Source organism: Pecten maximus, chromosome 1 (genome assembly GCF_902652985.1).
Source record: "Pecten maximus chromosome 1, xPecMax1.1, whole genome shotgun sequence".
Lineage (NCBI taxonomy): Eukaryota > Metazoa > Mollusca > Bivalvia > Pectinida > Pectinidae > Pecten > Pecten maximus.
The window spans coordinates 15,878,188-15,902,374 of record NC_047015.1 but is presented as its reverse complement, the minus strand read 5'-3'; the positions used below and the strand labels follow the sequence as shown (position 1 = coordinate 15,902,374).

General features: G+C 36.5%; 3 protein-coding genes across 9 annotated transcripts in view; 2 read left to right on the top strand and 1 right to left on the bottom strand.

Moving 5' to 3' along the window:
• LOC117325959 (COP1-interactive protein 1-like) overlaps positions 1-13,063 on the top strand; it is a 104,887-nt gene extending 91,824 nt beyond the window's left edge. For all 7 annotated transcript variants that reach the window (XM_033882514.1, XM_033882538.1, XM_033882531.1 and 4 more), the window contains 7 exons: positions 319-439; positions 5,162-5,305; positions 5,492-5,615; positions 6,400-6,486; positions 8,025-8,157; positions 9,747-9,854; positions 10,203-13,063. In XM_033882514.1, the coding sequence (XP_033738405.1) occupies positions 319-439; positions 5,162-5,305; positions 5,492-5,615; positions 6,400-6,486; positions 8,025-8,157; positions 9,747-9,854; positions 10,203-10,327 (842 nt within the window). In that variant the 3' untranslated portion in view covers positions 10,328-13,063. The remainder of the gene's footprint in view (positions 1-318; positions 440-5,161; positions 5,306-5,491; positions 5,616-6,399; positions 6,487-8,024; positions 8,158-9,746; positions 9,855-10,202) is intronic.
• A 3,538-nt stretch (positions 13,064-16,601) lies between these two features.
• On the bottom strand, positions 16,602-22,748 carry LOC117325951 (mitochondrial import receptor subunit TOM22 homolog). The gene is made up of 3 exons (XM_033882485.1): positions 22,595-22,748; positions 19,180-19,419; positions 16,602-18,992 (listed from the first exon to the last, which is right to left on the bottom strand). The coding sequence occupies exons 1-3, from the start codon at positions 22,661-22,663 to the stop codon at positions 18,897-18,899; spliced, it is 405 nt and encodes a 134-aa protein (XP_033738376.1). The 5' UTR covers positions 22,664-22,748; the 3' UTR covers positions 16,602-18,896.
• A 134-nt stretch (positions 22,749-22,882) lies between these two features.
• The window catches only part of LOC117325942 (exportin-6-like), a 55,610-nt gene continuing 54,305 nt past the window's right edge, over positions 22,883-24,187 (top strand). Inside the window, exons 1-2 of the mRNA XM_033882474.1 lie at positions 22,883-23,020; positions 24,087-24,177. Coding sequence (XP_033738365.1) covers positions 23,018-23,020; positions 24,087-24,177 — 94 coding nt within the window. The 5' untranslated portion in view covers positions 22,883-23,017. The remainder of the gene's footprint in view (positions 23,021-24,086; positions 24,178-24,187) is intronic.

Genomic DNA, 24,187 nt, shown 5'->3' with positions numbered 1-24,187 from the left:
TCACGTATAACTGATGATATTACTATAACAACAACATCACGTATAACTGATGATATTACTATAACAACAACATCACGTATAACTGATGATATTACTATAACAATGACATCACATATAACTGATGATATTACTATAACAATGACATCACATATAACTGATGATATTACTATAACAATGACATCACGTATAACTGATGATATTACTATATATATTGCCTTTATAAATGATTGGATTGGTAAATGATGAATATTGGTGATACAACAACTGAAAGTTTGTTGGTATATGCATACTGTTATACTAATTTCATTTATATTTTAGCTCTGGATGCCATGAGGAAGGCTTATGAGGATGACCTTGAGGAGGAGAAGGAAAGATACAGAATTGCCCTCAAGACTATGTACAATGATGACTACATCCAAGAAATACGTAGACAACAAGAGTATGTATTTCAGTGATAAAATTAATCCAATAGTACTGAAATCATTATCATCAGGTCTCTAGACACATGTAGCTGTAAATTTGTTGATATCTTATTTGATAAAAAAAAAAAGAAATTAGCACTCTTTGATTGAGTGAGTTTCTATCAATGACGTGTGCCTGTTTTGTGACCCGATGTTAACAGTAGAATTGTCTGTACAGTGAGTTTCTATCAATGATGTGGACCTGTTTTGTGACCCGATGTTAACAGTAGAATTGTCTGTACAGTGAGTTTGATGGAGTGAGTTTCTATCAATGACGTGTGCCTGTTTTGTGACCCGATGTTAACTGTAGAATTGTCTGTACAGTGAGTTTGATGGAGTGAGTTTCTATCAATGATGTGGACCTGTTTTGTGACCCAATGTTAACTGTAGAATTGTCTGTACAGTGAGTTTCTATCAATGATGTGTACCTGTTTTGTGACCCTATGTTAACAGTAGAATTGTCTGTAGTGAGTTTGATGGAGTGAGTTTCTATCAATGATGTGTGCCTGTTTTGTGACCCGATGTTAACTGTAGAATTGTCTGTACAGTGAGTTTCTATCAATGATGTGTACCTGTTTTGTGACCCGATGTTAACTGTAGAATTGTCTGTACAGTGAGTTTCTATCAATGATGTGTACCTGTTTTGTGACCCAATGTTAACTGTAGAATTGTCTGTACAGTGAGTTTCTATCAATGACGTGTGCCTGTTTTGTGACCCAATGTTAACAGTAGAATTGTCTGTACAGTGAGTTTGATGAAGTTAGTTTCTATCAATGATGTGTACTTGTTTTGTGACCCAATGTTAACAGTAGAATTGTCTGTACAGTGAGTTTGATGTGATGGGTTTCTATCAATGATGTGTACCTGTTTTGTGACCCGATGTTAACTGTAGAATTGTCTGTACAGTGAGTTTGATGAAGTTAGTTTCTATCAATGATGTGTACTTGTTTTGTGACCCGATGTTAACTGTAGAATTGTCTGTACAGTGAGTTTGATGAAGTTAGTTTCTATCAATGACGTGTGCCTGTTTTGTGACCCGATGTTAACTGTAGAATTGTCTGTACAGTGAGTTTCTATCAATGATGTGTACCTGTTTTGTGACCCGATGTTAACTGTAGAATTGTCTGTACAGTGAGTTTGATGGAGTGAGTTTCTATCAATGACGTGTGCCTGTTTTGTGACCCGATGTTAACTGTAGAATTGTCTGTACAGTGAGTTTCTATCAATGATGTGTGCCTGTTTTGTGACCCGATGTTAACTGTAGAATTGTCTGTACAGTGAGTTTCTATCAATGATGTGTACCTGTTTTGTGACCCGATGTTAACTGTAGAATTGTCTGTACAGTGAGTTTCTATCAATGATGTGTACCTGTTTTGTGACCCCATGTTAACTGTAGAATTGTCTGTACAGTGAGTTTGATGAAGTTAGTTTCTATCAATGATGTGTACTTGTTTTGTGACCCAATGTTAACTGTAGAATTGTCTGTACAGTGAGTTTGATGTGATGGGTTTCTATCAATGATGTGTACCTGTTTTGTGACCCCATGTTAACTGTAGAATTGTCTGTACAGTGAGTTTGATGAAGTTAGTTTCTATCAATGATGTGTACCTGTTTTGTGACCCAATGTTAACAGTAGAATTGTCTGTACAGTGAGTTTGATGAAGTTAGTTTCTATCAATGATGTGTGCCTGTTTTGTGACCCAATGTTAACAGTAGAATTGTCTGTACAGTGAGTTTGATGAAGTTAGTTTCTATCAATGATGTGTGCCTGTTTTGTGACCCAATGTTAACAGTAGAATTGTCTGTACAGTGAGTTTCTATCAATGACGTGTGCCTGTTTTGTGACCCAATGTTAACTGTAGAATTGTCTGTACAGTGAGTTTGATGTGATGGGTTTCTATTAATGTTGTGTACCTGTTTTGTGACCCGATGTTAACTGTAGAATTGTCTGTACAGTGAGTTTGATGAAGTTAGTTTCTATCAATGATGTGTGCCTGTTTTGTGACCCAATGTTAACAGTAGAATTGTCTGTACAGTGAGTTTCTATCAATGATGTGTACTTGTTTTGTGACCCAATGTTAACTGTAGAATTGTCTGTAGTGAGTTTGATGGAGTGAGTTTCTATCAATGATGTGTACCTGTTTTGTGACCCAATGTTAACTGTAGAATTGTCTGTACAGTGAGTTTCTATCAATGATGTGTACTTGTTTTGTGACCCAATGTTAACTGTAGAATTATCTGTACAGTGAGTTTCTATCAATGATGTGTACCTGTTTTGTGACCTGATGTTAACTGTAGAATTGTCTGTACAGTGAGTTTCTATCAATGATGTGTACCTGTTTTGTGACCCGATGTTAACAGTAGAATTGTCTGTACAGTGAGTTTGATGGAGTGAGTTTCTATCAATGACGTGTGCCTGTTTTGTGACCCGATGTTAACTGTAGAATTGTCTGTACAGTGAGTTTGATGGAGTGAGTTTCTATCAATGACGTGTGCCTGTTTTGTGACCCGATGTTAACTGTAGAATTGTCTGTACAGTGAGTTTGATGGAGTGAGTTTCTATCAATGATGTGTACTTGTTTTGTGACCCAATGTTAACTGTAGAATTGTCTGTAGTGAGTTTGATGGAGTGAGTTTCTATCAATGATGTGTACCTGTTTTGTGACCCAATGTTAACTGTAGAATTGTCTGTACAGTGAGTTTCTATCAATGATGTGTACTTGTTTTGTGACCCAATGTTAACAGTAGAATTGTCTGTACAGTGAGTTTGATGGAGTGAGTTTCTATCAATGACGTGTGCCTGTTTTGTGACCCGATGTTAACAGTAGAATTGTCTGTACAGTGAGTTTCTATCAATGATGTGTACCTGTTTTGTGACCCGATGTTAACTGTAGAATTGTCTGTACAGTGAGTTTGATGAAGTTAGTTTCTATCAATGACGTGTGCCTGTTTTGTGACCCGATGTTAACAGTAGAATTGTCTGTACAGTGAGTTTCTATCAATGATGTGTACTTGTTTTGTGACCCAATGTTAACAGTAGAATTGTCTGTAGTGAGTTTGATGGAGTGAGTTTCTATCAATGACGTGTGCCTGTTTTGTGACCCAATGTTAACTGTAGAATTGTCTGTACAGTGAGTTTCTATCAAGTTAACTGTAGAATTGTCTGTAGTGAGTTTGATGGAGTGAGTTTCTATCAATGATGTGTACCTGTTTTGTGACCCGATGTTAACTGTAGAATTGTCTGTACAGTGAGTTTGATGTGATGGGTTTCTATCAATGATGTGTACCTGTTTTGTGACCCGATGTTAACTGTAGAATTGTCTGTACAGTGAGTTTGATGTGATGGGTTTCTATCAATGATGTGTACCTGTTTTGTGACCCGATGTTAACTGTAGAATTGTCTGTACAGTGAGTTTGATGTGATGGGTTTCTATCAATGATGTGTACCTGTTTTGTGACCCGATGTTAACTGTAGAATTGTCTGTACAGTGAGTTTGATGTGATGGGTTTCTATCAATGATGTGTACCTGTTTTGTGACCCGATGTTAACTGTAGAATTGTCTGTACAGTGAGTTTGATGTGATGGGTTTCTATCAATGATGTGTACCTGTTTTGTGACCCAATGTTAACAGTAGAATTGTCTGTACAGTGAGTTTGATGAAGTTAGTTTCTATCAATGACGTGTGCCTGTTTTGTGACCCGATGTTAACTGTAGAATTGTCTGTACAGTGAGTTTGATGTGATGGGTTTCTATTAATGATGTGCACCTGTTTTGTGACCCGATGTTAACTGTAGAATTGTCTGTACAGTGAGTTTGATGAAGTTAGTTTCTATCAATGACGTGTGCCTGTTTTGTGACCCGATGTTAACTGTAGAATTGTCTGTACAGTGAGTTTCTATCAATGACGTGTGCCTGTTTTGTGACCCAATGTTAACTGTAGAATTGTCTGTACAGTGAGTTTCTATCAATGATGTGTGCCTGTTTTGTGACCCAATGTTAACTGTAGAATTGTCTGTACAGTGAGTTTCTATCAATGATGTGTGCCTGTTTTGTGACCCGATGTTAACTGTAGAATTGTCTGTACAGTGAGTTTCTATCAATGATGTGTACCTGTTTTGTGACCCGATGTTAACTGTAGAATTGTCTGTACAGTGAGTTTGATGTGATGGGTTTCTATCAATGATGTGTACCTGTTTTGTGACCCGATGTTAACTGTAGAATTGTCTGTACAGTGAGTTTGATGTGATGGGTTTCTATCAATGATGTGTACCTGTTTTGTGACCCGATGTTAACTGTAGAATTGTCTGTACAGTGAGTTTGATGTGATGGGTTTCTATCAATGATGTGTACCTGTTTTGTGACCCGATGTTAACTGTAGAATTGTCTGTACAGTGAGTTTGATGTGATGGGTTTCTATCAATGATGTGTACCTGTTTTGTGACCCGATGTTAACTGTAGAATTGTCTGTACAGTGAGTTTGATGTGATGGGTTTCTATTAATGATGTGTACCTGTTTTGTGACCCGATGTTAACTGTAGAATTGTCTGTACAGTGAGTTTCTATCAATGATGTGTACCTGTTTTGTGACCCAATGTTAACAGTAGAATTGTCTGTACAGTGAGTTTGATGGAGTGAGTTTCTATCAATGACGTGTACCTGTTTTGTGACCCCATATTAACAGTATTAATTGTCTGTACAGTGAGGAGCTAGAGAGGGTGAAGGAGGAGCTAAAGACTATCACCATGCACTACGACAGTAAGTGTGAGGACTACAGCATCATGGAGGAAAAACTCAACAACGTCAAGACGGAGTACGAGTCTCACATACAACACCTGGTCAAGAGGTAAGTAGGTCAAAGTTCAGATATACTGACAAAGTGGTTAGTCAAATGTCAAATATCCTGCTGTCAGTCTTTAAGGATTTAGGGCTAAGTTCATAAGTATAACTGTCATTAATTTGAGATATACCACCAGATACACCAGGCCCATACTGCTTTGTCAGTGTTTTTATACAATTTTCTATTGTTTAGTAATCAGCACCTAAATGAGCTCGTAAATGAGGAGATTGGTAAACTCAAGGATTTCGTGGAGAACAGGTCGATGGGACGTATACCGGGTAATGCCACTCTGGAGGAAGAGCTTTATGATGCCCAGGTAAGCTGTAAAAAAAAAAACTCAGGAAATTAACCTTTATTCTTGACCCTTAAAAACATGTATCAACCGTCATCAGTCGAATATTCTGGACCCTCATACCATTATATCAACCATTATAAGTCGGATATCCTTGATCGTCAAACCATTGTATCAACCATCATCAGTCATATATCCTTGATCGTCAAACCATTGGATCAACCATCATCAGTCATATATCCTGGACCCTTAAACCATTGTATCAACTGTTATCAGTCAGATATTCTGGACCCTTAAACCATTGTATCAACCATCATCAGTCAGATATTCTGGACCCTTAAACCATTGTATCAACCATCATCAGTCATATATCCTTGATCGTCAAACCATTGGATCAACCATCATCAGTCATATATCCTGGACCCTTAAACCATTGTATCAACTGTTATCAGTCAGATATTCTGGACCCTTAAACCATTGTATCAACCATCATCAGTCAGATATTCTGGACTCTTAAACCATTGTATCAACCATCATCAGTCATAAATCCTGGACCCTTAAACCATTGTATCAACTGTTATCAGTCAGATATTCTGGACCCTTAAACCATTGTATCAACTGTTATCAGTCAGATATTCTGGACCCTTAAACCATTGTATCAACCGTTATCAGTCAGATATTCTGGACCCTTAAACCATTGTATCAACCTGTTATCAGTCAGATATCCTGGACCCTTAAGCCATTGTATCAACTGTTATCAGTCGAATATCCTTGATCGTTTTATACAAATGTATGTGCTTTATTACAGATCATGGTACGAATGAAGGATGCAGAACTACAGAAACTCAGGTCACAGGTGAAGAATCTGGAGAACAACCTGGAAAGAGTGACAGAGGTTTGTAGATAATAGTGAACTGGATGATCAATATATCCGAGATCAATTGATTTTACACCTGCTGGTCAGAACTTAATAAATAGAGGATCTGTCATGAGTTTCCCTTCATATTAGATTTATGATACGAGTTTTGAATTTTTTATTTTTGCGAGCCTCTGGCGAGCAAAAATAAAAAAATTCTAAACGAGTATCATAAATCTAATATGAAGGGAAACGAATGACAGATTCTTTTTATCATATGACGTTTTCTTTCATCGTTCCCCATCAAAAACTGATTTTCTCTTTTGCCTTGAATCGTAACATCTCAACCAAATCACCCGAACCTTCGAAGTAGGTCAATTATACCGACGAGAGAAGAAATAGTTCTAACACAACTGACTCTTGAAAAGGATTCATTTTATTAAATACACGTCTCAAAACAAAATTTCAGCATTTTTTCATTTAATCTATAATAGATAAATTGTCCTTGGTGTTTGAAACAATGAGGAAAACATTTTAGTTTGAAAGTTCATGAGCGACTGTTTTTGATGTGACGAAGCCGTGACGTCACTTGGCGCGATAATGGAGGCTTCGTTGTACAAATGTCTATTCGCTGTCGCTGTCGTACAGAACCATTGTACGGCGCCTTTTCACTGCTTTGTGTTTATCCTCGTCCTCGCGGGAGTTTATGGAGATGTGAAATGTTCCACCGTGAATATTCCCACTGAACATTGTGTTCAGACTGCCGTGAAAAGCGACTTTGGATGCCGATTTGTTGGCAGTGTTGTTTGTTTTGACATTACACGTGTTTGTCGACGACAGTGTCAGCATGTTATTCTGAGTAACCGTTGAAGGCAAGTTGTAACAAACTACATTGCCGTTTTTCATGAGGAATTTATTAAATAATGTTATTATTTGTTTATTTAAAAAGAATCTAGACTAGATATGTCTCATCGGACAACGCAACCGCAATTTTCTATCGGAGTTGAAATATGTTAGTCTACTAGGGGTCATAAAATAGATGTTTGCCAGGCCTAATTTAACATCTTATAGTATAAATATAATTTAAAAACTTAGGATGTTTACATCTTGGATTTTATCTTTGATTGTACAATATGTTATGTTAATAGACCAATTTGTCGTTCAGTTGATTTTTTTTCAAAGTTTACAAGCACTAGTCGCCATTTTTACGAGTCGTAGTAAAAAGAAGTAGGTCGTTCCCACGCGTATGAATACAGTTCTCACGGAACCAGCCAATCAGCGTAGCGAAAGGTGTTATTACACTAGTGTCATAAAGAAAATTTATGTGATGGGTTTATGACACCGTATATAACGGTAGTCATATGATAAATATATGTATTCTGTAAGAAAGAATGATTATGTAATGCATGTACTGTCAAAACTGCTCTAGATTGCTTGTATGTATTGAATATTGTGACCTAGATGATTATTAATATTCTTTAAAAAAAAATATTTGAAAAAATAACTGTAGTTGAGGATGGGGTTTGAGAAATAAGTTTGATGATGGTTTTGTTTGAGCCTAAGTTTGTGATTTACAGGAGCAGAGAAACAGCATGACACAGTACTTACAGATGTACAAGAAGGTACAGGAACTGGAGGCCAAACACAAGAACAAGAAACAGGAAGAACAGGACCACGATACCAGGGCAACTAACCGTTCCCTCCGACGAAGTAAGTACCACTACATATACCTACTAGGTAACAAATACCAGGGCAACTAACCGTTCCCTCCGACGGAGTAAGTACCACTACATATACCTACTAGGCAACAAATACCAGGGCAACTAACCGTTCCCTCCGACGAAGTAAGTACCACTACATATACCTACTAGGTAACAAATACCAGGGCAACTAACCGTTCCCTCCGACGAAGTAAGTACCACTACATATACCTACTAGGTAACAAATACCAGGGCAACTAACCGTTCCCTCCGACGAAGTAAGTACCACTACATATACCTACTAGGTAACAAATACCAGGGCAACTAACCGTTCCCTCCGACGAAGTAAGTACCACTACATATACCTACTAGGTAACAAATACCAGGGCAACTAACCGTTCCCTCCGACGAAGTAAGTACCACTACATATACCTACTAGGCAACAAATACCCGGGCAACTAACTGTTCCCTCCGACGAAGTAAGTACCACTACATATACCTACTAGGCAACAAATACCAGGGCAACTAACCGTTCCCTCCGACGGAGTAAGTACCACTACATATACCTACCATGTAACAAATACCAGGGCAACTAACCGTTCCCTCCGACGAAGTAAGTACCACTACATATACCTACTAGGCAACAAATACCAGGGCAACTAACCGTTCCCTCCGACGGAGTAAGTACCACTACATATACCTACCATGTAACAAATACCAGGGCAACTAACCGTTCCCTCCGACGAAGTAAGTACCACTACATATACCTACTAGGCAACAAATACCAGGGCAACTAACCGTTCCCTCCGACGGAGTAAGTACCACTACATATACCTACTAGGTAACAAATACCAGGGCAACTAACCGTTCCCTCCGACGAAGTAAGTACCACTACATATACCTACTAGGCAACAAATACCAGGGCAACTAACCGTTCCCTCCGACGGAGTAAGTACCACTACATATACCTACTAGGTAACAAATACCAGGGCAACTAACCGTTCCCTCCGACGGAGTAAGTACCACTACATATACCTACTAGGTAACAAATTCTCAGGTCAATAGCCATTCCCTCCGACGGATTAAGTAACCACACATATACCTGCTAGGTAACAAATTCTCAGGTCAATAACCGTTTCCTCCGACAGAGTAAGTAACCACACATATAACTACTAGGTAACAAATTCCTTTGGCGCGGGAAGGATGTCATAATTAAATATTTTTGCCTAGGCAAAAATCGAATATTGCCTAGGCAAAAATATTTCAGGCTAGGCAATATTCGATTTATGCCTAGGCAGAAATCGAATTTTGCCTAGGCAGTAATCAAATTTTGCCTAGGCAAAATTCGATTTCTGCCTAGGCAAAAATATTTAATTATGACATCCTTCCTGCGCCATAAATTCATGGGTCACTAACCTTTCCCTCCGACGGAGTAAGAAACCACCATATTTACCTATCATGTCACAATCCCCCTTCCTTCCACCAAAGTAAGTCCATTACATATACCTACCCTATTACTGATTCCCAGGCCACTAGATTTAATCATTTATTGGTTTCGTATTTACAAATTGGTAATGTTATATCTTGATCTGATTACAGCTCCATCCTTCCATCATCGTGCAAGGAGCCCCAGTCCACAGACATCTGCCAAAAAGGAAGAGCATCATAGTCGTGACTCGCACCGCCGTCGTCACCTGGACGCACGTGGTATGTTTGATCTGTAGACAACCTTTTAACACAATGAATATACTCTATTACAAAGTTTCATAATTGTCAGAAGTATCTGCTATACCTTAAAGAAAGTTTGTCAAGCTTAGAGTGAAATTTGAGTTTAAATTAACTAAAGATTTGTCACATCAAACAACCAAGTAATATGTATAATATAGTATCTTGATAACCTGCAATACTTGTTTTCTGTATTAAAGACAGTGGTGTATTAGTACGATGGTGTAACTAGCAGAGTGACTGGATTACCTCGGTAATCACAAGATGAATACATCTCGCTGTTTGTCAGTTCTGTTAAACTGTTACTAATCTGTTTACATCGTCTTACAGACTTAAAGAGATCCAAGAGCAGTCCGACCATTCCCTTTGTATTTGGGGGCAGACTGCCCTCCAGTAGTAGTCTCGGCAAGTCCTCCAGCTTCAAATCCGCCAAGGCAATGAAGACTTCCAAATAACAGAATCTACATGTCGGCCAGATATAGACTAATTTTTTATTATATATATGGAGGAACTCAAAGGTTACAAACATCTGATAGGGATGTCCGCACGCTGAAGTTGTATCTTGTGTGTTAAATACAAGGACAAAGTGATATTCACCACACTACATATGTTCCATATCTAAACTATATGTCTTTCAGAGCAGGAAAAATATGGTATGTTTTGTGAATAGAGATATATTCCATTAAGTAAGAATTATTTTTAAATAGAAACTGATTACCTGGTATCTTTTGACATGGATATTTCAAAGGATGTCTTTCATATGACATTAACCTATCAGGATTGTTTGTCAAAATTTTAAAAAGCAATGGATGATATTTATGTAGCTATAAGGACATTTGAATACAACAATGCCTCATTAAATGCAATAGGGCAGAGTGAGACTAGGTAGATATGGTATACAATTCTAGTGTTGTTTTGCATGACTTTACAACAATGATATTATTTATACATATAAGATGTGGAGACTTATTGTTATTAAAGAAATGTATTGCCAAATTATCCTATCGCATGACTTTAACATTCTGCAGATATCTATTGAATATTGTTTTTTCAATTTCTTGAAATCATCAGATTTAAGAAAAGTTATCATGACTGCTGGTTTTTCTCTATCGTTTTTTTTATTGTTTTACAAGTAAATGACATTGGAAACCATTGTCTTCACGGAGGTAATTTGTCATTAGTTTATCTTCTAACTCCTGTATTATGTCACGTGTTGACTAGAAACACATTGTTAAAACCCTCTGGGCAGTGTTAGGTAGTATTTGTGTGTTTTTGTTGCTGTAAATGACTTATGTTTTACTGTGCCTTTTCCTCCATCTTTTTAAATTTTTGTTTTTAGCCATAAATGTCAGACATTAAATTTTATTGTGTTGCTGCTTTTTCTTATGCTGAACCAAAACTGCCAAATCTAGATGTAATATTTTACTGTTAATTTCAAAATACTTTATTTTGTCTTTAACTTTTATGATTTTAATTGATACAAAATGCTTCCAGACTATACAGTTTTAATAGCTGTTTTGTGAGTAGTGCAGCTTGGTTTCAATAAGACTTGAGACATAGTGTTCCCACATTGAACTGTGATAAAGTGAAGTTACACCAAGTATATACGGGCTCTGTTGTATAATCAGTTTTTATATCTTGCCAGAAGAAAATAATCTCAAAAGGTTTCTCAAATTGTTTGGGCTTTAAGTGTCATTTTAAACTCTTTAATATTGATACTTTATTGTGTACATCTCCTGGTACACCTGTTGGTACACACTCGTGTGATCAAATGTCACAGGAGCGTCTTGGTATACATAACAATGATTTTTACCTGTAAATTACCTTTGAACTCTTAACATGTCTTACTGCAAGATAAGTTTTGACTAGCAGTTATTTTTCAACAAAATTGTTTTCCAATGAATTTGTTGGAACAAGAGTTTTCATGGATTGAAGTATATTACAGTTTGAAATAGGTTTAAACCAAAACAAATACTATAAAAGACTACACAAGCATGAACGTACACAAAAGAACTTGTTTAACTGTAGCACAATTCTTATACATATAAAAGTACTCAACAATTTTATAGTAGTTAGAAATCATTAATTACTTTCAACGATATAAGAAGTCATATTATATGTTTATCCAGTAAACTTAACCAAAGAAATGTATTAATATAAGCATATATCAACTTGAGGAGAATCAAAATATTTATGTCAAAGTAGTTAGTTATATATCCTGAAATCTCAGGAAATGACACCTGTGTATATACAGGCCCGATAATTGCCATAAATCTTTACTACTGGGTACAGAAAGGTGTCATCAATATACTCTGTGGTATGGAATATTTATGATGGCAAGTGTTAGCTATTTTGGAATTGTACAATTTTTTATCATAATATGAGAAAACTGCTTACTCCATGCATCCAAAGATACAAAGGTCATTGTGTTAACATAATTTCTGGTTTTCCAAATGAAAAAATATACTGACCCGTTGAATTTTCCCAAGATACTGATAATGAATAAATGGCTACTTTCAGAGATTGTTTAATGATCAGGTGATCAGGTGTGAGACATGTTTGTTTATCTAATATATTATTAGATCGGCCTAAAGCAAACAGTACGCCTGTTTATGTAGGTACATCGTCCTACAGTACCCTGGTAGTCTCCTAATATTTAACTGAACTTTTAGTTATAAAATTATGTTTTTTTATGTTCTAAGATTTGTAAAATGAAATATTTTTACAACACCAGGCTTTTTTTATTGTTGCCATTACCAATTGTGCTTTTCTTTTGTACATCTTCCATTTTGTTGGACTATTATGTAAACTGTTTGAAAGTGACTTTTTAAGTTCAGGGAACCGAGATGTACCGGTACATTTAAGAGAATCTATTCAACGATAACAATGTCAAAACCATCAATGGAAGTGAGAGGATATATGTACATTATATATACAATATCATTATTATAGGATTACATAGATATATTGCCACTTATATTTCATGTTCTCATTGTGAGATTGACAGTATTGGTATACCTATTCAATTGAGGATACTGAATGGTATGCTGAATTGGACTTGAATTAGGGAAGAAGGTCATTAATGTACAGATGTATTATTTTGTAAACATTCACATTTACCACTAACAATCATGACAAACATCAAACATAACCTTATAACTAATAAAGATCAAAAGTAATATATATATAAATCACTTTGTTTCTTGTCTGTATAAATGATACTACTGTTGGGGAAATAATCTGTGTGATTTATCTATCTCTGGCGGACATACTTAGCAAAGTGAAATGTTCCTTTTTAGGTCATCTGACCCGAAGGGTCAGGATGACCTATAGCCATCGTGCTTCGTCCGTCGTCGTCCGCCGTCCGCCGTGCGCCGTCCGCCGTCCGTAAACTTTTCACATTTCAATCTTCTTCTCAAGTTCCACCAGTGGGATTCACATGAAACTTGCCAGAAATGATCCTGAGATGGTCCTGACCAAGTGTTGTTATTTTTCGGGTTGGTCCGAAATCCAAGATGGCCGCCATAGCCGCCATTTTGAAAACACATTTTAAACTTCTTCTCAAGTTCCACCACTGCTGTTGGGCTGAAACTTGCCAGAAATGATCCTGAGATGATCCCGACAAAGTGTTGTTATTTTTCGGGTCGGTCTGAAATCCAAGATGGCCGCCATAGCCGCCATCTTGAAAAACACATTTAAAACTTCTTCTCAAGTTTCACCAGTGCTATTGAGCTGAAACTTGCCTGAAATGATCCTGATATGATCCCGACCAAGTGTTGTTATTTTTTAGATCAGTCCAAAATCCAAGATGGCCGCCATAGCCGCCATCTTGAAAAACACATTTTAAACTTCTTCTCAACTTCCACCAGTGCTATTGAGCTGAAACTTGCCTGAAATGATCCTGATATGGTCCCGACCAAGTGTTGTTATTTTTCGGGTCGGTCCGAAATCCAAGATGGCCGCCATAGCCGCCATCTTGAAAAACACATTTTAAACTTCTTCTCAAGTTCCACCAGTGCTATTGAGTGGAAACTTGCCTGAGATGATCCTGATATGATCCCGACGAAGTGTTGTTATTTTTCGGGTCGGTCCGAAATCCAAGATGGCCGCCATAGCCGCCATCTTGAAAAACACATTTAAAACTTCTTCTCAAGTTTCACCAGTGCTATTGAGCTGAAACTTGCCTGAAATGATCCTGATATGATCCTGACCAAGTGTTGTTATTTTTTAGATCAGTCCGAAATCCAAGATGGCCGCCATAGCCGCCATCTTGAAAAACACATTTTAAACTTCTTCTCAACTTCCACCAGTGCTATTGAGCTGAAACTTGCCTGAAATGATCCTGATATGATCCCGACCAAGTGTTGTTATTTTTCGGGTCGGTCCGTAATCAAAGATGGCCGCTGAGGCCGCCATCTTGAAAAACACATTTTAAACTTCTTCTCAAGTTCTACGAGTGCTATTGAGCTGAAACCTGCCTGAAATGATCCTGATATGATCTCGACCAAGTGTTGTTATTTTCGGGTCGGTCCGAAATCCAAGATGGCCGCCATAGCCGCCATCTTGAAAAACACATTTTAAACTTCTTCTCAAGTTCCATCAGTGCTATTGAGCTAAAACTTGCCTGAGATGATCCTGATATGATCCCGACCAAGTGTTGTTATTTTTCGTTATTTTTCGGGTCGGTCCGAAATCTAAGATGGCCACCATAACCACCATCTTGAAAAACACATTTTAAACTTCTTCTCCAGGTTCATTGGTGCCTTTGAGCTGGGAATGGATGAGGATGTTAAGGAAGGCGAGCCAACATAGTGGTGTTTTTTTGGCCTCGTAAAAACTTTGACATGGCAGCAATATGGCGGCCATTTTGTAACAAGATTGCGCAATCATGGTTTTCCTGAACAACACCTATTTCAAACTTCTTCTCAAATTCCACTGGTGGAATTCAGCTCTAACTTACCAGAAATGATCCTGAGATGGTCCTTACCAAGTGTAGCTATTTATCGGGTCGGCCAGAAATCCAAGATGGCTGCCATGACAGCCATCTTGAAAAACACATTTTATACTTCTTCTCCAGTTCCACTGGTGCCATTGAGCTGGAAATTGGTGAAGATGTTAAGGAAGCAGGGCCAACAAAGTGTTGTTATTTTTTTGGCCTCGTAAAAACTTTGACATGGCAGCAATGGCGGCCATTTTGTAACATGATTGCGCAATCATGGTTTTCCTGAACACCTATTTCAAACTTTTTCTCAAATTCCACCGGTGGGATTCAGCTCTAACTTACCAGAAATGATCCTGAGATGGTCCACACCAAGTGTTGTTATTTATTGGGTTGTTCAGAAATCCAAGATGGCCACCATGGCCAACAGTGCCACTATATACTTGCTACAGAGAATGCATACTATACAATAATATAAGGGTTTTAATTTAGAGTCAGATGACCGTTAAGGCCCCTGGGCCTCTTGTTTTTTTACCATATTTGTATCAAATTCTGATATTTAAAATTATTTTATTCAAATGCATTACTATCCTTGACGGTTATGCATCAGAAACTACTTTTAGATACAGTCAAACCTGTCTATAAAGGACACCTAAGGGACAGATCAAAAGTGTCCTTTTATAGATAGATTTGACTATAAAATTTTGATAATGATGTCATATTTTGTGCCAAATGATGCAAAAAGTTGCTAGACAGATGGGATACATTAAGAGAAATCTAGTAGTGGATATATAGTAACAAACTACATTTAATTCCAATTAAAATAAAAATTGTGCTTGCACAACGCTGAACATGCCTGTGTAGCTTCACAAGTACATGTATATAAATTGTTTCTGTAGTTCTTTCGAAAAGACAGTTACAATTTGGTAAAAAAAGCCTCATTTACATAAACTATGACGTTTTAGATCAGATCTGGTTGTAATCCATTTAGGAGCAATGTTTTAAAGTAAAATTTCAGATAAGTTCTTGTATGGGAACCCCAGCCCTCTATCCTCTTGGGTCAAACCAGCCTAATTTATATATATACACCTGCCTTCCCCCTACTGAAACATCTGCTTCAGGTTGGTAAATTAAATTAATATGACTGAAGTTATTTGACACAACCAATATATTTAAGAGTGCAACGTTTCGATGACTAGTCACCTTCATCAGAGTAATGACTAATTTGAAGTGTACTAGCACTGTCTTGTGTAGTGTCGGAGATGGTAAAAGATTTGATCTACTCTGAAGGATGTTTTGTCTTTATTATGATCTATTGACACCAAGTTCGAAAATAGTTTGACGAGATGGTAAAAATAAAATAGAATCAAACAAGTGTCAAGATGGTATGATGTACTGTAATCGGCTACACTTTGTTTAACACTTTGTCATAGATATGCGAGAGTCTCTGGCCCTCATCGTCCCTGTTTAGTCTGATGAAGGCGACAGTGTAGTCATCGAACCGTCTCTCTTAAATATCATATTGGTTGTGTCATATAACTTCTATCATATATTTCGGACAAAATTTGGTTGTAATCCATTAGGGATACAGGCTGAGTATCATTTCTAAGGAAAATTTCAGCTAAGTTCTGTTTTGGGACCCCAGCACCTCTGTCCCAAGAGGTCGGACCAGCTTCATTTATTAGCTCTTCTGGTTTGAAGGTGAGCTGATAACATACTGTGGTGTCCAGCACCCGTTTGTCAGTTTTGAAATAAATGCCATAATGTCCAAGTAAAACAAACACAATTTCTAGGGTTTTAAATCTATTTATACACTCATTGAATATACACACATACAAAAATCATAACACCATTCACACAGTAACATGCAAATAATGTATCAACATTCTATCATAAACAAGGCTGGCTTAACAAACAACAACAACGAAACAATGGTGTCCCCGTCCAACACCTCCCCCTCTGTGGGCAGTGTTACATGATGGCAGTGTACAGAGTTCTGTAGGATACTCCATCTCTCTTGGTCCCTGTCTTAGAATCAATTCAAATACTGCAAACCACTTTAGAAGAATTTTTATAGTGTGACTCTGAATCAACAATTTAAATACTGCCGAATTTTACCAGTGAATTGTAATAATGTAACAACAGACTGTCACTGTAAAGTGGGCTGTCTTAGAAAGTCTCTGGGTTGATGTATACACTGTACACCACATCACTGATTATTTTCCATTAAAACCCCCATCTTTAATACACCTGTCCTATATAGAGCTCCTGGGTTATAGCTCTGTCCTTATATCACCTGCTGGATCCGAACACATGCTATGGTTAACATGAGGTATCAGATAAAAGGAAATGACAGATCACAAAATATCTACTGCTCAGGACAACATTGGATTAATATATTAAAAAGAAATACCGGGTAAAATGTTATGTACCGATAAATCCAAAGTTGAAAAAGTATGTAAAGAAAAAAAGACATCACACAGATACATATAGGAAAACCTTCACAAAACTTCTATCTTTTATTCCAAATGTTCTTTCTGACAAAGGGAAGTATGTCATACATTTTATCGATTTAAATCCCTGTTTTTCTTACTTTTCATACCAGTATCATCTCTGATTTTTCTAAAGTGAAAGTAAAAACCACAGTTGTTTTGGAGATAATACATTGATCAAGAAAGAATTGGTAAAGCTTTCCTCATACCTACCCATGTAATAGTAAAATGTTCTGTCCACACAATATACCTTGATACCATAACTCGACAAAATTCCAATAAGACTGGTAAAAAATCTATTATACTAATGAAGAAAAAGCTATCTTTAACAGGAATATACATCTAACAAGAAAAGAAACTGCCATGTCTAACCTCATGACATCTTATACCATGACTGGAATGGGTGGGACTTGATGGTTAGATTTTTTTTTCATTTTCTCCAGGAATTTGCTTAAAGCAAATGTTGATATAAAGCTATTTACAAAATTATATCACTTGTGTCAAAACTAGAGACTGTCAGCTTCCAACTTGGTTGATCAACATTCAATGGGTCAAAGTAATATGTTTATTTCAGAATCATTAAAACTTCTACTGCATGAACTGACTGGTCCGTAGCAGCTAAAAAACTTGCATTCCACTTTACCACATCACCGAGGTAATAAATTCTCATCCTTACCCATTTTGAATCATGACATTGTTCTCATTCTTTTTTTTGCGCTCTCAATCGAGTCAGTCTTGGGACCTTTATCTGAGTCAGGAATCCATCTTTGTTATGATACCTATTTCTCATTCATGTGTAATCACACTCTGAACATTTTCCAAATGGAAATGATATGAATTAGTGTTGAGTTGCAGAACTGTTTCAATGCTTTTTCAAAGCTTTACAAAAATTGTTTGGTGCTAAATTTTAATTTCAAATTAACAGAAAGTACATAACTTTTAATATAAATGATATGTACATGTATTTTCAAATGTAATAACACTTCTTATTGATCAAGAAATGGAAATATAACCATTGCCTTTAACTTACACTTTCGAGATGTTGAAATAGATACATAAATATATATGTTATGCTTTTTATAATCGGGTATAAATGACGAAAAAGTTTGAATATCATTTAAAAAGAGAAAAATATGAAGCAATAACCTAGACACAAATATATGAGTACTGTATACAATTGCTACTTTTTGTATAGATGAAGCATATGTATGATAACTATGTACCAAAATACTTGTAAATCCTTATCTTCAAGATTTATTCCTGAATTGTATAGAATTAACGGTGACAAAGTATTTGTTATTATTAAACAACAACTTCATTAATTCCAGCGTTCTAATTACAAAAATACTTCAGAAGATTTCACAATGTAGTGACTATTATTGAAATCTACATCACGGAAATCAAGTCATGACTTCATATCTCTCAAACAACATCAAAAAGTTATCTAATATAATAGTAAAAGTATTTAAATTGAAGACACAGAGAAAAAAATGACATGAGAAAATTAATAAATTGCTATTGATCATCAATCCAGCCTGTAACAAACTTGCTACTCCTTCGACACGACTTTGTGGACAGCAAACTTCGGGAATCCTAGGAAGCGCCAGGAGGAGGCGACATCTGGGGCACCATTCCTGGATAAAGATTTGCACCAGAACCAGCCATAGCTGCATTGGGTCCAAGTAGTATCTAAACAGAATACAAAGTTCAGTGTGATAAATTCCTTTTCTTTTTTTTGTAGTGAAGTGATTGAATACAAATAGGAATAAAAGACGGAATATTTGATTGTTAGTAAAGCAAGGAATATGTCCAATGTAAAATTATCACTATATGTACTTTACTTTACAGCTTCCAGTCACATAAGGGTTTCTCTCACCTGTCTCTCCTGTTCACGTTGCATCTCTTGCTGTTGTGCTCGCTCTGACTCAAATACCACAGGCAGTGTAAGGATTGTGGCTGCTGATGCTACTACCCACAATGCACTGCGAGTGAAACCATAACTAGCCTTCGAGGCAGCAACAGCGAATGTAGCAGCATTCCCACATGCAGTTCTCACATTTTCTGGGAACATTTCAGTGAGTCCTATCAATCGTTCTGTTAAGGTTTCATCAATGTCCTAGAAAACAAAGTGATTATGAATGATATATTTCTTCAATGCAGTTTTTGTTAAACGAAACAAGAATTTCATGTAATTATATGTTTCACCTGCCCTGCAATATACAGGTAGTAAGTTATAAGTAAACTCCAAAATTTACTAATATTTTAGTATTTTTCCCGAAAACAACACACAAAAAAGCACCACATAATTGGTATGGACGCGCCTTGTATACATTACAGACATGTATACTATACTGACGCATTGCAAAACAAATATCAAATTTCACAAAACACTACTGTATACCTGGTGATTTTCGCCCCAGGTTATTTTCACCCTTGAGCAACACAAAACACATTCACCCTGTTTTAAATTCGCCCTAAATGGTTTTCAAGAAATATCCTTTTCCTTGTTTGTAAAATCGAAAAATTCCATTCAGAATTCTCAATACAGTTGCACTCGGACCACTCTGGACTTATCAAGTTCCCCAATTGTCTTATGTAATTACCAGCATGAGATGTGAAATGTAATCAGGTGTGCAACAAAGAACATTTACATGTGCTCAGATTTTCTTTTAGTCCCTGCTAATTCAAGTAGTATCGGGTATGCATGGGTGATTTTAAGCAAACACAATCAAATGTAAGTTCACCACACCGTGACTAATGACTGACCAGTGTTTTCTCTTGTTCTCATGTACATACATGTACATGAATGGAAGCCACAATTAAGCGATGGTGAACTCATCAAATTAGTCTTTTCCATGGCAGGAATTTGATGCCACTCTGTATTTCATTTTTAAAATGACTGAATTTTTAAAATAACTTTTAACATGTATCATTTTTTAATTTAAAATGCTAAGCCTAGTACTTGATTTTACAGTTGAAAAGTAAGAGGGTATGTTTGTGATCTGACTACACTTGGCAGATGTACTATGGTTTATAAATCCTTCAATTCAGCTTGAACGGGGCGAAAATTACCAGGTATACAGTTACTCTCAAAATCTTTTGCTGAAAAAAATAACTCTTCATGAAAAGTTTTAGGAAAATACATATGAAGTATGATAGAATTGATTCCAATTTGGCTATTAACTAATTTGTTTACCAAGTGGAGAAGGAATACATATTATTTTTCTTCTTCAAAATTTAAGGTTTATAACAAAAACATACAGCAAGAAATTAAAGCTTGTATAATCTGTAGGGTGTAATGAGGTGTCAATACCACAATGCAAAGTATACTCCAGGTTTGGCTGAAATAATAATAATATTGGTACTGTCTTTTTGAGAAACTGAGCGAAACAAAACTTCAAAGTCAAGATTACCAGCTGCGGCATCCCTTATTTCCAGAGTAAATTGCATGGAATATTAATTATGGATGATATTTTTTAAAAATGAAGACTATCATTAGATGTCCACTGTGTTATCTTAACTCTATACCAAGTTTGGTTAAAGCCATACCTGTCAAGGATCAAATGTTGGCAAACTGGAGATCTCCAGTTTGAGGACTTTCCTCAAACTGGAAATGCGTGCGACGACATTTTTACTAAACATATTGCATTTATCAACAACAAAAAAACACAAACTAACTGATTAATAGTATTCAATTTGATAACAAGTAAATGCAGCTGAGTTATTATAACTTGTACTGAATAGTGAATGAAACTACTGAATAGTAAATAAAAGTAGGATCAAAATCTCAGGAGTCAGTGACTCTCAGTTGTAAAATCCTTAGAGTCAAATAAAAATCCTGAGATGAATTGTGTTCAATTGTATACTGATATATATACGTCAATCTTGAATTAAATAAAATGTATGCATATTCAAAAACATTAGTTCAATTGAATTTACCTTCCAATAATTCCATATATTGAATCAATAATATTTTCTTAATAATCTAAATATAGAAATTGAAGGCTCTTCTTTTTATATCAAATCCATGTTCAAGTTTCATTGAAAAAAAAGAAGAAATTAAGTATCTATCTTTTTTTAGTTATATCATTTCCCCAAAACAATTGTCTTAATTCAGGAGAGAGAAAAAAAAAATCCTGAAAAAATTGTCCATTTCCGGATCCATTTTTAGAATATTCATCACAACAATCATGCCCGCCGTCAACAGCACGGTGCCGATTTTTTTTAGTCTGACTAGTTCTTTGCCAACATTCTTACATCAATAAAAAATATACTGATTTGTTGGCAAATATGGCTAGTAATGTTCCAATTTTGTAACATGAGAGGAGAAAATGTAGCGGCCAGACCGGGGGTTCGAACCCGGGACCTCCGAACACTAGCCGGATGCTCTACCAATTGAGCTACCTGGTCACCGATGATCGACCCAGTCCAGTACCGCTACACACCTCCCTCCTTTTTTCCAAGTCTTCGCCCTCGAAGACACACGAGACCCTTATACCACCACCGTGGGTATTTTAGTTGGGCACCAATTTTGTAACAGGAAAATAGGTCAAGGCCATTCATTTGAAGAAAACTTGGTAGCCCTTTATCATAGCATGCTACTGGCCCAACAACACCACATGTGGTTCTTGGTTACCATTATTAGGAAGTTGTTTAAATTATAAAAGGGAGAATGTTGGTGAAGAAAGATATACAAGTCAATGGATGTCACACTATTTGGCATACTACATTTGTATATCTTGCTCACTTCATTTTGCAGACAGTTCAGTTATGTCGCTGTTCTCATGTTTATTGATCATATAATGTTTTCCCCTGAGAAACAAATTATGTTTCAAAGCAGAAATACACAATACCCATATTTTGGTGATCACTGGTGGGATGCATGTGGTCATACAAAATAGGTGGTGCACCATACTTTGTTTTGCTGTGGTATTAACTGAATGTTCAATAACCAGGTTGGAGAAATCGCCAACATTCAATACGCAAACTCATATTGAGTTGTGGTTTCCATAACCCGGTAACAGACACAAAATGCGATACTTTTAATTATAGGCCTATTACATATGCATATCCAGCTAGACCCATATTGACCTTGGCGAATGCGAGTACATTAAAACTAGAAAAAAATCATATTCGTCGCCCTACCGATTATGTTGCCTTAAACATTTTAATCAAAATTTAACATTTTATACAACAGAAATGCAATGATCACTGATGAATTTGACTTTGAACTGAACTTAGCGTGAATTCTAACAGCACGCGACATCTAGATCTGTCAACCCATTAAATACCTCTTCATCCTCTTCCTCAATGGCGAGTTGTCTGGGTCCTTCGTCTGGTGGAAGTTCGGTGATTGACATTATTTTGCAGAAATGCAAGGTTACAGAAATTTACTTGCGAATGTCCCAACGTGCTTCTTTCTGTCGAGGTAAATCAATGACACAGACGCTAATTATAATTTTCCGTTTTAAAAAACGTTCAGCTGATGTTGATTAATCGAAATTCTTTCGGAACCTTACACGATTTTGTGTGAATATGGCTGGAAGTGATATGTGTGTACCGAACGGTAATATATCATGGAGGAAGCAAAGGATGACACATGTGTAGGATGTTGGCATGTTTTAAGGAAAGACAAGTTGTCATAGGCAGTTGGTCAACGAAAACACTAATTTCATGTGAGAGCATTAAAACAAAGAAGCCACAACACTCCCAAAATGGTAAAATGATTAAATCTATATTGCACGCTATCAAACTACAAGATATATATTCGAAATCACTCGCAGGCAGTTTGTCTGGTTCCACCAGAGTTGTTAGTTTACGACCGGGTTTAACGAATTTATGTTGCTTTCTATTGAGTCATGGCAAAAGCTTTACAAACTGATATTTAACTTTTGAAGGTGCAAGTCCGCCTGGATTTGTCTAAATGTTAATTTAAAAGAAACCGTTTCCTGATATCACGATTCGTTTTTGGTAACATCTTTTTTTCTTACCTGCCGAACCTGCCTGCCTAAAGAACACAATGAAAATGTTTTCCATGTGTGCTAATGCACTTGATGCCTTAAATGTTGCTTCTTTCCATATCTAATATATATGAGGATTGTTGTCGACATAATAACCATGCATTATAGTTGGGTGATAAGATCTGTGTGTTGAAAGAGGAAGATGTCTTCAGGTTTCTGAATGAATTTCTTCGAAGAGTAAAATGTGTGACAAGTACCCTTCTTGGAATTGGACAGTTGGAATTTTTGATCAATGATCACTGTCATTTTTGAGCCCTATAGCTAGTTTGTTTTAGATATTCAAATTTACATTTAGTAAATGATTTTCACTCCATTTCATTTATGATTTCCTCCATGTGTAATTGCCTTATTACTGGGTATAAACAATGCACCGGTATGTCACGAAACTGAATAGGATTGAGCACCAATGGCCAGGTATCAGCTACGTATACCTGGCCACCAGCACTCATTTGAGCAATGGTTAAAGCATCTGTCTTGAGTTCGGAGGTCCCGGGTTTGTGTCTTAGTCTGGTTGTTGCACTTTCCCTCTCCTGTTACATGTAGGTAAACTTTTGTCACAAATATCAAACAACTCAATTTTTGCTTTCATCTTAAATTGAATTTGCAAGCTAAGCTTAAAACTGCAAAAAACTCCTCAGATGTTTCATGATAATATCCTTTCCAATGTTTCATTTTGTCAGAAGTCTTCATCGGTAGAACCATTGCGTAACTCTTAAAGAAATTTGGAAGTTTGGCATGTATATATCAATGTTTTCTGTTTCAGGCCTCGAGTAAGGAATCCCTTGGGGCCTTGGAGAGTCTGATGAATGAGTTTTTTGGGCCTGCTACTTCTAATGACAGAAAGAGAGAAATAGGTAAATTATA